Genomic DNA, 13,833 nt, shown 5'->3' on the forward strand with positions numbered 1-13,833 from the left:
ACGGACGAGGCCTCTGGCACGAGGAGAGCTGACTCCCGAAGTTCAGTAGAAAAGATGGAGGAAATGAAAAGGTTTAAAGGGAAGTTCCCCATGTTCATGCCCCCAGAGTGTAGCGCTGTAGCTGCCTGGCTGCTTTAGCTTTTGGCTGCTGCAGCAACTCAAGCTAAGTAAAACTGATTGTTTTCGGGGTGGTTTTCGTACCGACAGTGCTCGGTGAACCCGAGAAACGGAGGTCCCCTTTAACTAGAATGATCTGTTTCAACTCAAGTGCGTGACTGTGTTCTTCTTTCTGAGCAGGAGCGCCTTAAAAAAGCTCCCTAGCTATTTGGTTAAAGGATAATAGCATCCTCTTATCAAAAATATATCTCTCTCGCTCCTTTATCTCGCTTTCTCTCCCACTTATGGCAACATATGCTCCAACCAGTGTGTTATGTCATTTGGTTGGCAAATTATGTGTTCCAACTGTTTTGAGAGGCGTTTCTGTAAACAAACTTGTCACGGCAATTTTTTCATGACTCAAGTTTACACTGACTGACATCTCTCTCTCTCTCTCTCTCTCTCTCTCTCTCTCTCTCTCTCTCTCTCTCTCTCTCTCTTCCCCAACAGGAGAACCTGCAGACGCTGGGGTCAGAGATCGAGAGGCTCATCAAGCAGCAGCGCGAGCCGGAGGACAAGGCCCGGAGGAAGTGACACGCACCGCGAGGCCCGCCAGCAGGAAACGCCGCATCTCCGAGCGCGGAGTCGGGGGTGAACGGACGGAGTGGCGCGCGCGCGCCAAAACGGACCAAAGTGATGAAGAGCGCCCACGACGTCCACCCATTTATGAAGTCTGTCCAGCTGCGAAGGACTTGAGCCTAAACTGAGCCACACATACAAAACGAAACACACACACAGACACACACACACACACACACACACGCAAATATATATATATGTCCAACATACACTGCATGGCTGATTCCAACTGAAGGAAAAGAGTCCAGCCCAAGATATGCCAGAGTGCTGCTCACGCTCTGTTGGCTGATATTTGTGAGAAACTCCTTCCTCTTCCATCTCCTCAAATGCCCCCCTCACCACCCCACCTTCCTCCTCCTCTTCCCCCCCCCCCCCCCCCTCATCTCCGGCTACAGCTGAGACCTCAGCAGCCCTTACACTCTCACACACTCACGCACACACTCACACAAAGGACAGTGGTGAAGCAGCGTTGCCGTGTGAGTGTTGGGTGCCCACACATTCTGATTGTTGGCGCGGGGAGAAAGCGCACAGCCTTGCCCGCACAATGAGCTGTGAAATGGGCAGAAACTGAAGTACGTACAACCCAGTGAAGGTTGCCTTCTGAGGACAACACACAACCACACACACACACACACACACACATATTGTACCTTCCATCCAGCTAAATTCTGAAGGAACTGTAACATTGTGTGTGGAAGGATGTTTTTTTCCATTTTGTTTTTCATAAGCCTCAAAAAAAATGGCTGCAACATCCTACCCTGTTCACTTCATGCTTAGTTTGACCCTGACCATCATCTCTCATATATGTATTTTCCCCTGCACTTAATGGTGTCTCCACCAGCCCTCTGTTACTTTGCTGTCTTTCTCTTTCCAGCTCTCTCTCTCTCTCTCCCTCCCTCCCTCCCTCTCTCTCTCTCCCTCCCTCCCTCCCTCCCTCCCTCCCTCTCTCTCTCTCCCTCTCTCTCTCTCCCTCCCTCCCTCCCTCTCTCTCTCTCTGTCCTTTTTGCTATGATAATGAAGTGCCATACCGCTGAATGTATTTCCTGGTACTGAAAGGCCACCTAAGGGTTTGAAGTATGAGGTGAGGGAGAAAGAAAGGAACACACTAGAACTCCTGGCCCAAGCCTCCTACTCCACTCTACTCGCCTTAGTTCACTTCGCTAGACCATCTCTCCTCTCTCTACTAAACTCTAACCCCACCCCCACCCCTCAAAGCACTTAGGCTACAGCCCAGTTAATACCCACAAACACCCATAATCCATCCCTCTTGCTCTCCAGGACTCCAGGATGAATGCTCTCCGTTCATGACTAATAGCTTGTCTAGTGTCTCGAGTTGCTCGTCAGGTGAAGGACTTCATTTTTATTTTATTTCCCCCACCGCAGGGATGAATGAAGCCTCAACAAAAGCAAAAATTGCTATTATTATTATTTAAGCGCTACTGCGATTGTGTGCCACTGGTGTGTCTGTGTGTGTGTGTGTGTGTCTGTCTTTTGTCTTCTCCTGGCGCTGCAGAGTCCCACCATAGGGCTGTTTTATTTCTCTGTGTTTTTAAAGTTCACCTCCCTCTGTCTGTCTGTCATCCTCTCTCTGAAAATGCCGCAGCTGGGTTGTGACCCTCAAAAGGGATAGCAAAAGCAAACAAGCTCAATTATCCCGTCTCCATGCGGCAGCTTTGGAGATCCCGTTGTGTAAATATTTAGGGCAAAAGTGCAATTATGTTTGTGTTTTACCATTTTTTTTCATGAAAGCATTCTGTTGCCCCACCCACCCCAATTGAACAGTGACTCATCTCTGAGCTGTAGTCACCTGCGAATGCTAAGCTGTTCCCTCCTTTTAAGCAGAAACACACACACACACACACGCACACAAATACAAGATCACCTATACACTTCATTCATTTTTCACACACACACACACACACACACAAACAGGCAGAGATTAACCTCTTCAATACTTCCAAAACATTCTCACTCCTTTATGCACACACACACACACACAGACACAGACACAGACACACTCTCACAGCCTCTCCTTCACACACACACAAACATACACACACTGACACACTCACACAGCCTCCCTATCACACACTCACCCACACAAAGAGAGAGAGACTGACACACACTCACGCACCCTCTCTCCCTCTCAACAGAGATGCTGTCGCTCCACCTCTTTTTCTCGCCCCTTGGCACTTTGAAGCATCTTGCCAGATAAAATGCAGCTCCCCGAAGCCTTCGACATCGGGCATAGTTATCCTGACAGGAAGGTCCATCGTCATGACTACTCCCCCCACCCCCCAGTGCGGTCTTCATCTTGAGGACGTCAATGGAGCTATTCTCTGCCGTCTCCAGGCGCAACTCACACACACACACACAATCAGGTTCTGCCATCACCTGCTCCAAATCGACGATGACATTTTGTTTCGCCTTTTTTTTTTACCGGTGAGTCCATGGCTCGTTTCCAACCGGCCGTGACCCAGCCCTCACCCCCCCCCCCCTGTGCACTCCATCACAGCGCATTCCATCAGTGCCACCACCTGCCCAACCCCTGCAGGAAGAAGAATGTCGCGGTCCCAAGGAGCCTGGCATCTGCTGACTGATAACTTGCCTTTGATGACTCCTCGATCCCATCCACCCCCCCTCCCTTAACAAAAAAATAAAAATGTTTCGATTTGTCTTGGGAGCCGCCCCTGGGACTAGAAGTATTGCTGCAACGTCTGAAATATCATGAAGAACATGAAGTATCTCTTGAAGTGCGTGTGAGTGTGTCCATGAGTGGTCAATTGTGATTGTTCCAAAGGAAAAAAAAAGAAAAAATGTCGGAAGAAAAAAATATTAAACTGCTTTTTTTTCCTGTTGATTCCAATCTGTCAGCTATGCTCTGTCTGATTGAGTAGTCATGAAAACTGTGATTATATATATTTGTAGATATGGTAATATTATGTAAATGTTTTTAAAACAATTGTTCCTGATTTCTTTCTGTATATATGGTGTTTACAGGGAATAAAAAAGCTGAAATCATGTCCATGTTATGTCTCATTGTCAAACAGACAGATAGGCAGTGAAAAACTGACCGCACCACACCACATCATTTATACAATAAAGTGAATCATCTTGTTTTTGCTCAAATGTTTACACAAATATAACGGACATTTACATACCTCCACGACCAAATATTAGACGATTCTCTTTATTTTATAAATCCACGATAACCATCACGATTGTCTTCTTGCCATAGGCTAATTCATTTTTAACTGGAAATGGGTACCACACCAAAGCCACATCTTGAGCAAGAAACATAACAAGGTGTCTAAACATCCAAAAACTGATTAGATTTGTCATTAAACTACATAGAGAAAATATGTCCATGTAGAAATGTGAGAAGGAGATTCAAACCTAAATTTTACTTTTATGTTTAATTTAGTCACATAGTTCTGGGTAAAGCAAAGAAGATCTCTTTTCAGATAGTCTGTTCTTCTGGCCAGTCTTGTCCTTGACTTAATTAGTCAACAGAGACTTGTGACAGTAAAGCCCAAAGACAGATTAATTTCCGCCACCCCATAGGACATAGGAAGCTGTCTTCTAAATCAACCGTGGCACCTTGTGCGGTAATTGAAGTCATAATAAGCCCAAAGATTTATGGGTAAAAAGGCTGGCAAACATGAAAGGGACGCAGCTCTACAGGTAAGGGTCACTTTACGGTCACCTGTCACCATTAGTCTTCTCAAGTGTGTGGGTAGCAGCACCACAACATGACGTGAGCTATCATCACGGTGCAGGGCCTCCCGATTTATCAGGAGTAATATTACAAACATCATCAGGCCATAACCATAATAAACATGTCTGTTTATAGTCCCATGCTACCTCTTACACACACACACACACACTAAAGGTAACAAAAAGTTTAAATTAAGTAGGCTAGCCTATCGTAGCCTACCAGCATTTTTTCCTCTCCAGTGTGCAATAAGAAAGTAGAATAGGCTACAGTGCAAGTTGACCGATGATTCATCTCCCATGTCGCGTCTCGTTGCACAGCCTTGGTAGGCCACTAAGCAAATCTGCAACCTATGAGCCCAGTTGACAGTATTGGAGGAGGCCTAAACATCTCGTAGATGAGACTGCCTGGGTTATTTTGTTTCGATATTATATATAAAAACGCATAGTCATTGTAGCCTACCATTCAGGGAATAGGCATTTAAAAGAGAGACAGATTATGGAGTGATATGACTCAGAAATGACATCGGGCAATGGCAGTGCGAGATGTTCAGAATGTAAGAGCTAAACTTCTACAAGCTCAATAACATCCACAGCGGAAAAAAGAAGTAAAAAAAAATAGTCGGAAAACTATGTGTAAGATGTGTAGGCCTAAGGCAAGCAAGCACGTTTGGCGATTGTTACTAAAAATGTGAACATGCACGTTGCACTGTTGTGCGGTGGACTTTCGGAATGAATAGAGTCGGCGTTTCTGTAATATCGAGGCGCCATAGTTTGTCCGATCGGCCTGCTGGTATAAAATGATTTGCGCTGTCTGTCTGAAAAAGACGCGCTCTCTTCCCACAATGGGAGTCTTCAGAACAGGCTTGTCATAGTGTCACCCTGACATGAGTGCGTAAAGTAGTCTATAATGTGAATGACTTGTTATTTTATTAAGGATTTCTTTCTTTTTGCAAAAAATAAAGTACAATAGGCATTAATTAGTAGGCCAAATAGCAGCATGTTGAAATGATGTGCCAAATTTCGTTTTTTATTACAATGATAAAATTATAGGCTACAGGCCGATGTGCGTTTTATTTGGAGACTGTTTTGCGAGACAGAGACTGAGTTTGCTGCTGATATTCTGGGGATATAGCCAATGTAGGACTTTAGCCTTTTAATATATTTGCTGCATTGGATCAGTCTTTCTAGAACAGGCAAGAGCTTTCTAGCCTTACGTCAGCAGCGCCCCATCACCCATTTACATTAAAACATCCAGCGGATGGCGGTGCGGTTTTGAAAATTTGTCAAAAAACGTTGGTGCGGATGGATGGCGGATGGATGATAAGTTTTGCTATGCAGTTACGGTTGAAATAATAGCCCATCCGCGCATCTCTATCGTACACACACGCGCACACACACACACACACACACACACACACACACACACACACACACACACACACACACACAAGTACCTGTATTATGTTTGCTTGTTTGATGTCCTCACCCTATCCCCAGACCAAGGACAAGACACAAACTCAAACATAAACTTGAGGGCCTGTTTGAACAGCAGTGTTGAAAGTGGCAGTTAAGTAGTGGACAACACAGATCATTATATAACAATTCCCTTATTTCTCTCTCTCTCTCTCTCTCTCTCTCTCTCTCTCTCTCTCTGTCTTTTAAAGGGCTGTGTAAAAAAGCTTTCATTCAACATAATAAAATCTGAAAACATGAGTCTTCCATTTCTTCAGCAAATCAAGCATTGTCGGACTCTTGATGGGATGTTTTGTGCTCCAGGCTTGCCCAATTCTCCAAAAGCAATTTAGGTGGTGCATTTCCTGTTAGCCCGGAGCAAAGCCTAATAATAGTCGTATTTACATAAGCTGTTGAATATCTCGTTCGAAAAACACACGCCTCAAAAAAACTAAAACACCCAAGTTTAGAACTTCTCAAAAACAGTACCAAAATGTTCTGTTTACAATCTTTTTCCAGATGAGGGAAAGTATTTTGTTACACAGACATTTTTATCAAGTATACTGGTGTTTCCTCTGCTGGTGTCCTCAGAGATCTTAGAGATAGACCCAGAGGAATTCCAAAGATGCAGGAGAGAGGGGGCTTCCACAGATCTGTTTCATCCAGTGGATGTGAATCCCAGTAATCTCGCTCCTCTGTCTCACTGCACCCAAGATACACACAGACATGACAGAGCTTGTTCGGCCAGCTGACTCCTCTTACTTTTGAAATGTCCATTGAAACGTGTATTTATGTCTGAAACCTTGTCTCTGTGTGCATGTTCTCTCCAAAAATGTCTGGTCTTTTGAAGAACCTGAAGCCCATTTTCTTTGGTGTCTTGTTATTGGATGCACTTGGTTTGTGTCCCAGTCAGACTCACCACCAGCCTTAGATGACTAACACCATAACAGCAGAGAAGGTGTCTGAGTCAGGAAGAAAATCAAAGGAACATGCCTGGAGCATTTGAGATGAACTCCCCAGTATTTAAAACCAAAATTTAGATTGACTTCCTATTGATGTTTCACCAGCAGAGGCACACACTATAACATGGATTTCAACATGCCAAATTAACTTCCACTTACCTACTGCTACATTATCTTGTAGTCATAGGCTTAGCTTGATATTGTGGCCCTACTGCAAACTTCCAACCTCTGTAGGTAAAATCTGACAGATCCACTGCCTACTATGTCCCAAAGACCCTGCCAGGTACTAGACCTCTGGGCTTTCCCCCTCTGGCCGACCCCATGGATCCCTCTCCTTTGTTGTGGTGGCTGATTCTGTTCTTTTTATAGCCTCTAAATCCAGGTGCAAGTGATATAGATCTAAAGTCTGGTGTGACAGATAAACAGCATTAACGACGACGTTGCCAAATCAACAGGTAGGCTACCCCTCGCTGTACTTACCTTCAGTACCTTTAACCCCCCCCCCCTTTCCCCTGTTCCTCCCGCTGCGGCCTTCCAACTCATCCCAATGGTGGCCTTCACCTTTGCTCTGAGTGCTTTTGGCCAGCACGGTGAGCTGGCCTTTCTTTTAAATTCTGCTCGCTTCCATGACATTTCCCCTGCCTCACGCCGTGCCCTCCACGGCCCGCCAGGTTAGAGGCAGCTGTCCACATTCTGACGAGGGGGCATCGTGCCGTGGCGAAGGCTAAACACAGCCGACACAAGTCTATTTTTGTGCCTGCGCCGTCGATAATACGCTCGGAAACTCACATCAGCCATCGGGACAAGTGCTGAATTCATAAGCCAGCACCAGTAGCACCTCTAACATGGAGATGATGACAATGGATTTCCCCCCCTCTCTCTCTCCCTCTCTCTCTCCATCTATCTCTCTCTCCGCTCCCTCTCTTGTTCCTACTTTAAGATCCATAACACACACAAAGCACCTTGTGCCTCATCACCGTAATTTCTTTCCAATACTAACTTCTAATTCCAACAATGACACATTCTTTCTCTCTCTCTCCCTCCTCTCTCTCTCTCTCTTGGGTGAGCCAGAGAGACCTCAGGGACATCTCAGGGACGCTATCTAATTATGTGTGAACACTGACCTGAGATGGCTCGCTCATTGCTTTCGAGTGCTATACTGAAGTCACTGATGCAAAGCATATCGCTGACAGAAGGATTAATTAATTCAGCATTAAGAAGATACCCCGTGACAGGGCCAAGCAGCAAATCGACAAGTGACTAATTATATGGGTGGAAAAACTGTACGGCAGCTTTGTACACCTGTTTTAAAAAAAGTTGAGGAGGTATCATCAAAACTGGTTCAATTCCCCGGTTTCTCTACCTCTAATGACTTCAGTCAAATCTCAAAGTGAAAACAATAGTCTTGTCTGGAGGTCATGGTGTCCTTCAGGAGGTTTCTTTCATTCAGTGAACTGTTCTTTGCTATTATACAAAACATGTATGGATCCAGCTGGATCAACAATGGACACAGTGGAAACTCAGTTTGTGGGGGGAAAAAAACGGAATTCATAGGCTGACAGGTTTGGAAACAGGCCATGTGTGAGGGAGTCATCAGCCAGTCAGATTTATCTTCCTTTCAGCCTCTGTACAGGTCTACGTACCTCACTGACTAGCCTTCACCCCCACCGCCATCTACATGCCAACGCAAAGGAAAAACATTCAGGACTTTATCTCGGTGTAAAGTGCTAATGGCAACTATGGGCTGACATCAAAATGTGTTGAGAGATTGGTGGTGTTCCAGACTGATGAGAACAAGGCCTCTGTGTGTGTGTGTGTGTGTGTGTGTGTGTGTGTGTGTCTGTGTTTGTGTGTGTGAAAGAGAGATGGTGTGGGTTGTGTGTATATGTGAGAACATGTTTGTGTGTGTGTGTGTGTGTGTGTGTGTGTGTGTGTGTGAATGCTTTTGTGTGTGTGTGTGTGCATGTGCATGATGGTGGGGCTTGCCTCTGTGTGTGTGTGTGTGTGCATGATGTTGGGTTGGTGTGTGTGTGTGTGTGTGTGTGTGTGTCATGGGGAAAGGGGGGAAGCATGTGAAATGTATAATGGGGTGTGCTATTTCAGGCCTCATTGGCCTTTTGAACTTGTCTGCAGTGTAGACTGCTATTTATACACACTTCAAGCACTATCAATGGAAAAGGGGAGATAGCGTCGTTATTTAGGTTCTGTGGATTGTTTTTTTGATCTTGTGTGGGCTTTTGTGTGACGGGTGCAGTGCTGCGGAGCACTTTAAAACAGTAAGGACAAACAGCGTCTGAGAGATCAAAGTGAATTGTGAAATGGGAAACTCGGCTTATGACCTAGGCATCTTGACCTAGAAAAGGGAAACCACGTAGTGTTGTAAACCCCTGACCAAACTTCTCTTTTGCTTTTTTTTTCTTTCTCTCTCTCTCCCTGTAGCCCATAATGACTTTCTGCCTTAATGTTTGTTTTCTCCTCTTATATTTGAAATTAATTTATCTGTTTCATTTATTTGTTCTCTCTTTCTTTTTCCACCACCACCACCAAACCATCACTAAAAAGTAGGCCAAGGTAGTCAAGAACGTGGCACGGATGCAAGGACCCGCTGTTGTTTTCCCCAATCTCGAGTCAGCCGCATACATTAGTGACCGTAATCATATTTAAACAAGGTTCATTAGCTAAAGCGGGGATCCATATTTTGCTGAGCCTTCCTCGGCCGTGGCTGAAATGGGAGCGGCGTGCCTCTGGGGAGAGGGAGAGGGAGCACCAATCACTAATGCATTTTAAAGTGTCCAAGCGCGGCACCTGGTAAATAGGCTAATCCTGCACAGCTTTGGACCGAAATGGACCATTTCTCCTGAAGAGGGCCTTCCCGCGAAGGGTAAGCGAGGTGGTGTTAGCGTGTGTTTACACCTTGAGTTGTCTTAGGAGGATAAGGTGGGTGGTTTTCTTTAAAGTGCTTCAAATGAACAAGAGGTGGATGTTGGGTTGTGGTGCTCTACGGGCTGCCTAATGTGCATGCACTTTCTTGGTTGTTTCCGGAGAAAGAAATCCTGCTGTTCAGAGACTTCATAGATGTCAGGCAGATTACACCGTGCACACGAAACAAACGTCGAGAGAGAAAGTGTGTGTGTGTGTGTGTGTTCTGCTTAACTTTTATACCTGCAGGATTTGGATGCCTTGGCTATTTGGATGAAAATACAGATATGACTGAAGAGAGGTTGTGTTGGTTATTACTGCTCTCTGTGTCAAAGAATAGGCTCCTGGCTGTTATTTATATCCATAATTAGAAATCTGCATTTGGTTTGTACATAGGCTATGTGTGGGCCTACTGACAGCATGGCAACTGACCCATCTGTATTTAGCCTATGTCCATCATCATGCGGAAATACTTAGATCAATAAGCCTTCGTGGCGCGTGCGTGTGGGCAGATAAACATCAGTTAGCCTACTTGATAACCGAATAATTTGTTATTCAAAAGAAGATCAAACATCCACGCTGAAGTTGAACGATGCCGTTAATCATTATACTATCTCCTGTTTTCCACCATGATGGTGTATTCCTAGGTCTAAAGTTGACGTTGAAGCCAATCAACAGCTGCTAAAATCATGAATGTCGACCACCTTTTACACGATCCATCAGCTGTCAGTCGCAATACTGCTGGCAAATTGCTATGCGTTGACTTGCCACCTTGAAAGAGATGTGAATGAAGTGTGCATCGGTTGGTTATCACTTTATGAACAGAGATAGTCTGTCAGGAAGTAACTAGGAGTGACAGCAGTCGACTGGAGCACCATGCCTTGGCAGAACAGCATCTTCTGTGAAGCGGGCTTATCCATTAAATCGATAGGTTAGTCATTTTAAAAGCGCAGTGCTCTAATTTTAATTATTTGTGCATTCAACACATTAATCTAGTTTAGGGCAGTCCCTCAGAGCTAACGTATAGGCTGAAAATCCTATTCTGTAAATCCTAAACAATCCCCTTTTAAATGCTGGATACTTTCGCAGTTGTAGGCATAACTGAAAACCAAATGAAATGTTTATGTAACATGGTGGGAGTAAACGAAAGACTCGTGTGCATTGTCATTTGATAAACACTGACATTTTAAGTGGTACCATCATGACTAAAAAGCCTGGCCTAACCTATTGTACATAACCTAATTGATATTGTGGTAAAAGCACAATCAATGTAATTGCAATTACTGTAACTGTTAGACCTATTCGTTTCAATTCCCTCTTACAGTACAATACAACTCATTAAAATGGTGGGTTCACAATGACACTTTATTGCACACTCGTCCAGACGGCGACCTTGATACAATGATTCACAAGGCATATGTACACAGAATACTTACCGGGCGAGAAAGACAAGGGCTGGAGGGGAAAAAACAAAGCTCTCGAGGGACCAATAGATTTTAAACAACATCTATTGTGCATTCAGCTGCTCAGAAATACATTTCATAAGTGACAGTAATCAACTGATAAGTATATTAGACAATAAATAGCATTAAAGTAAATGACATTCCACATTTTAAACTTCTTAAGATGTCCGTCATTCCTTCAACTGTGGCGTTACATTTTACAGCTCTTACAGTGTCAGTCCCATGACGGATTGTATTGTGTAGCAAATAAATAATGTACAATTTAATTGTTTAATATAAACAATTTTCTTTCGTACAATTTGCACATAAGGAATGAGGTAAAACAACAATTATACATTCATCGATATTTATATTTACAGGCGTAAAACTCCAAGGAGTCTTGTAAATCGTGGGCTAACTGCGTATCTTCATCCAAAATCCATCCACATAGGCCTATCCAAGACTGTAGTTTCATTGTTTTTTACATAAGCAATATATTGGCTAATCTGCTATAGATTAACCCCAGATAATGTAGTCCTTCCATAGGCATGAGTTTGTCGTCCAAAAGGAAGGATGTACATGTATTGCAGGTGACCGCGTGTTTAGTGTTCAGTGGGTGTGTTAAATTGTGCTTGGTGCGAATTTACGCGTACATTTGCGCAGCTAAATGTAATCACATGAGCTTCTACAACTGTGATTCGGAATGTGAATGGGATAGTTTACCGTTTCTTTCCAAACTGCAGTCACTGCTGCCATTGCAGTCCGACCATGTTCCGACCATGCCCGGGTCCAGAGCATTCATTAATCCCCCAGAGCAGCGCGAAAGGTCGCAGGAGCTGATATGTAATCTGCGGTCTGCCTGCCTAGGGCAGCACAGCAGTCTTTTGAAAGCTTTCCTGAAGTCCGGGCTTCGGCAGTAAATTATGGGATTGAAAGCAGAGTTCACGTAGCCCAGCCAATTTAGGAACACGAAAAGGTCCTTATCCACCAACTCGGCGCAGAAAACCCGCACGACATTGACAATAAAGAACGGGAGCCAACAGAGCGTGAATGTACCCATAATGATGCCAAGTGTTTTCAGTGCCTTCTGCTCTTTCATCGCAAGGATCTTGGGGGGTCTCTTCCTATTTGGTTTGCACTTGGAGAGACTCTGGTTGTGGTAAAACCTCCCCTCGCACTTGTCAATTTTTTGCAGTTGCAGCTTAGCTTCGCGGTACACTCGGGCATACACAAATATCATGACAATTAGGGGAATGTAGAAGGATATGATCGAAGAGGCGATTGCATATTCCCAGTTTGTGATAAAATCACAACACTCTGGATTGTCATAGCATTCGGTCTTCTTGTTGTCCCGCGACCAGTGCATTAAGATGGGAGGGAAAGAGACCAAAGCAGAGATTGCCCACACTCCACAGACAACCACCTTTGCCCTGGCTTTTGTGAGTAGGCTCTGATACCGAAAAGGAGAGGTGATGGCAATGTACCTGTCTATCGCAATCACACAAAGAGTTTCAATGCTGGCAGTGACACAAAGTACATCAACCGAAATCCAAAATTCACAGAAGAAAGATCCATAGAGCCACACACCCTTGACTTCAAGCGCAGCGCCAAAAGGAACCACAAGCATCCCCATAATAAGGTCCGCACAAGCTAGGGACACAATAAACACGTTGGTGAGGGTCTGAAGTCTCTGATTCTTGGCTATGGCCACGATAACCAAAATATTGCCAAAGACGATCATCAGCACAATAATGCCCATGACCATTCCCATCCCAATCATCCATTGCTCCGACAAAGCCGTGTCCTGGGAGTTAAGGTCCAGTGTCCCACGGTTCGAGTCATTGCTGTAAGTCACAGACGGTGATCCATCCCCCATGATGAGCTACGCTCTTTAATGCAAGAAGTCGAGTTCATTCAGGCTGCACTCAGAACTTCGACTCGTTCTTTGGTGCGCCGCGGCGCTGCTGCGCGTCCATTCAGTGTTTGTTCCATCTGGCGAATAGCTCAGTGGGCGTAAAGCGCCTTGGATGGGAGCTGAGCAGTGACATCACGGCCGCTGTCATCCAATTGGGCGGCCCCTGTCAAGTGCGAGCCCTCGGCTGGCTGGTGTTAACTTTAGAGGATCAAGCTAACCCCTAGTCCCTCTGGGGTCTCTGCGCTGCACTGTTACGCATGGCTGAACTTTACGACATTCCATCATCATATATCGCGTAAAAACTTAAAACATGACCCATCCGATACCAGTAGCCTGTGTGTAGCTATTTTGGCTCCCCTGAACGTAAATCTCTTGATTTTTACACACATACTTGCCTGTCTGGTCAGTAGTCTGCATAAGGAATACCGGTATCTTTTCTTCTAATTATAGTTTTGCAACTGAACAGATCAAAGACACACACACAAAAACACATCCTCATAGAATTAGTATGGGCTCCTCATAGAGCAGCAACAGAGAGTTTCATTTTTCTTTGATACTGCCCCAAAGCCTTTAACTTTGATCACAATCTGTTGGGAGTAATTGCACAAAGAATCTCATGTCACCATCCACAATGTGATGTGGCATCAGGAACATTAAAAGAAAAAGGTACTTTACAAACGTTTGAATGAGT

At 44.7% G+C, this 13,833-nt stretch overlaps 2 protein-coding genes across 4 annotated transcripts in view; one reads left to right on the forward strand and one right to left on the reverse strand.

The window, feature by feature from the left end:
- Positions 1-2,176, forward strand: part of ccdc186 (coiled-coil domain-containing protein 186) — a 40,199-nt gene extending 38,023 nt beyond the window's left edge. For all 3 annotated transcript variants that reach the window (XM_042083615.1, XM_042083614.1, XM_042083616.1), the window contains exon 16: positions 607-2,176. In XM_042083615.1, the coding sequence (XP_041939549.1) occupies positions 607-690 (84 nt within the window). In that variant the 3' untranslated portion in view covers positions 691-2,176. The remainder of the gene's footprint in view (positions 1-606) is intronic.
- Positions 2,177-11,132: 8,956 nt separating this feature from the next.
- adrb1 (adrenoceptor beta 1) lies at positions 11,133-13,232 on the reverse strand. The gene has a single exon (XM_042083620.1). The coding sequence runs from the start codon at positions 13,101-13,103 to the stop codon at positions 11,913-11,915; it is 1,191 nt and encodes a 396-aa protein (XP_041939554.1). The 5' UTR covers positions 13,104-13,232; the 3' UTR covers positions 11,133-11,912.
- Between the last annotated feature and the right edge of the window lie 601 nt (positions 13,233-13,833).

Source organism: Alosa sapidissima, chromosome 24, assembly GCF_018492685.1.
Source record: "Alosa sapidissima isolate fAloSap1 chromosome 24, fAloSap1.pri, whole genome shotgun sequence".
In the NCBI taxonomy this organism is placed as follows: Eukaryota; Metazoa; Chordata; class Actinopteri; order Clupeiformes; family Clupeidae; genus Alosa; species Alosa sapidissima.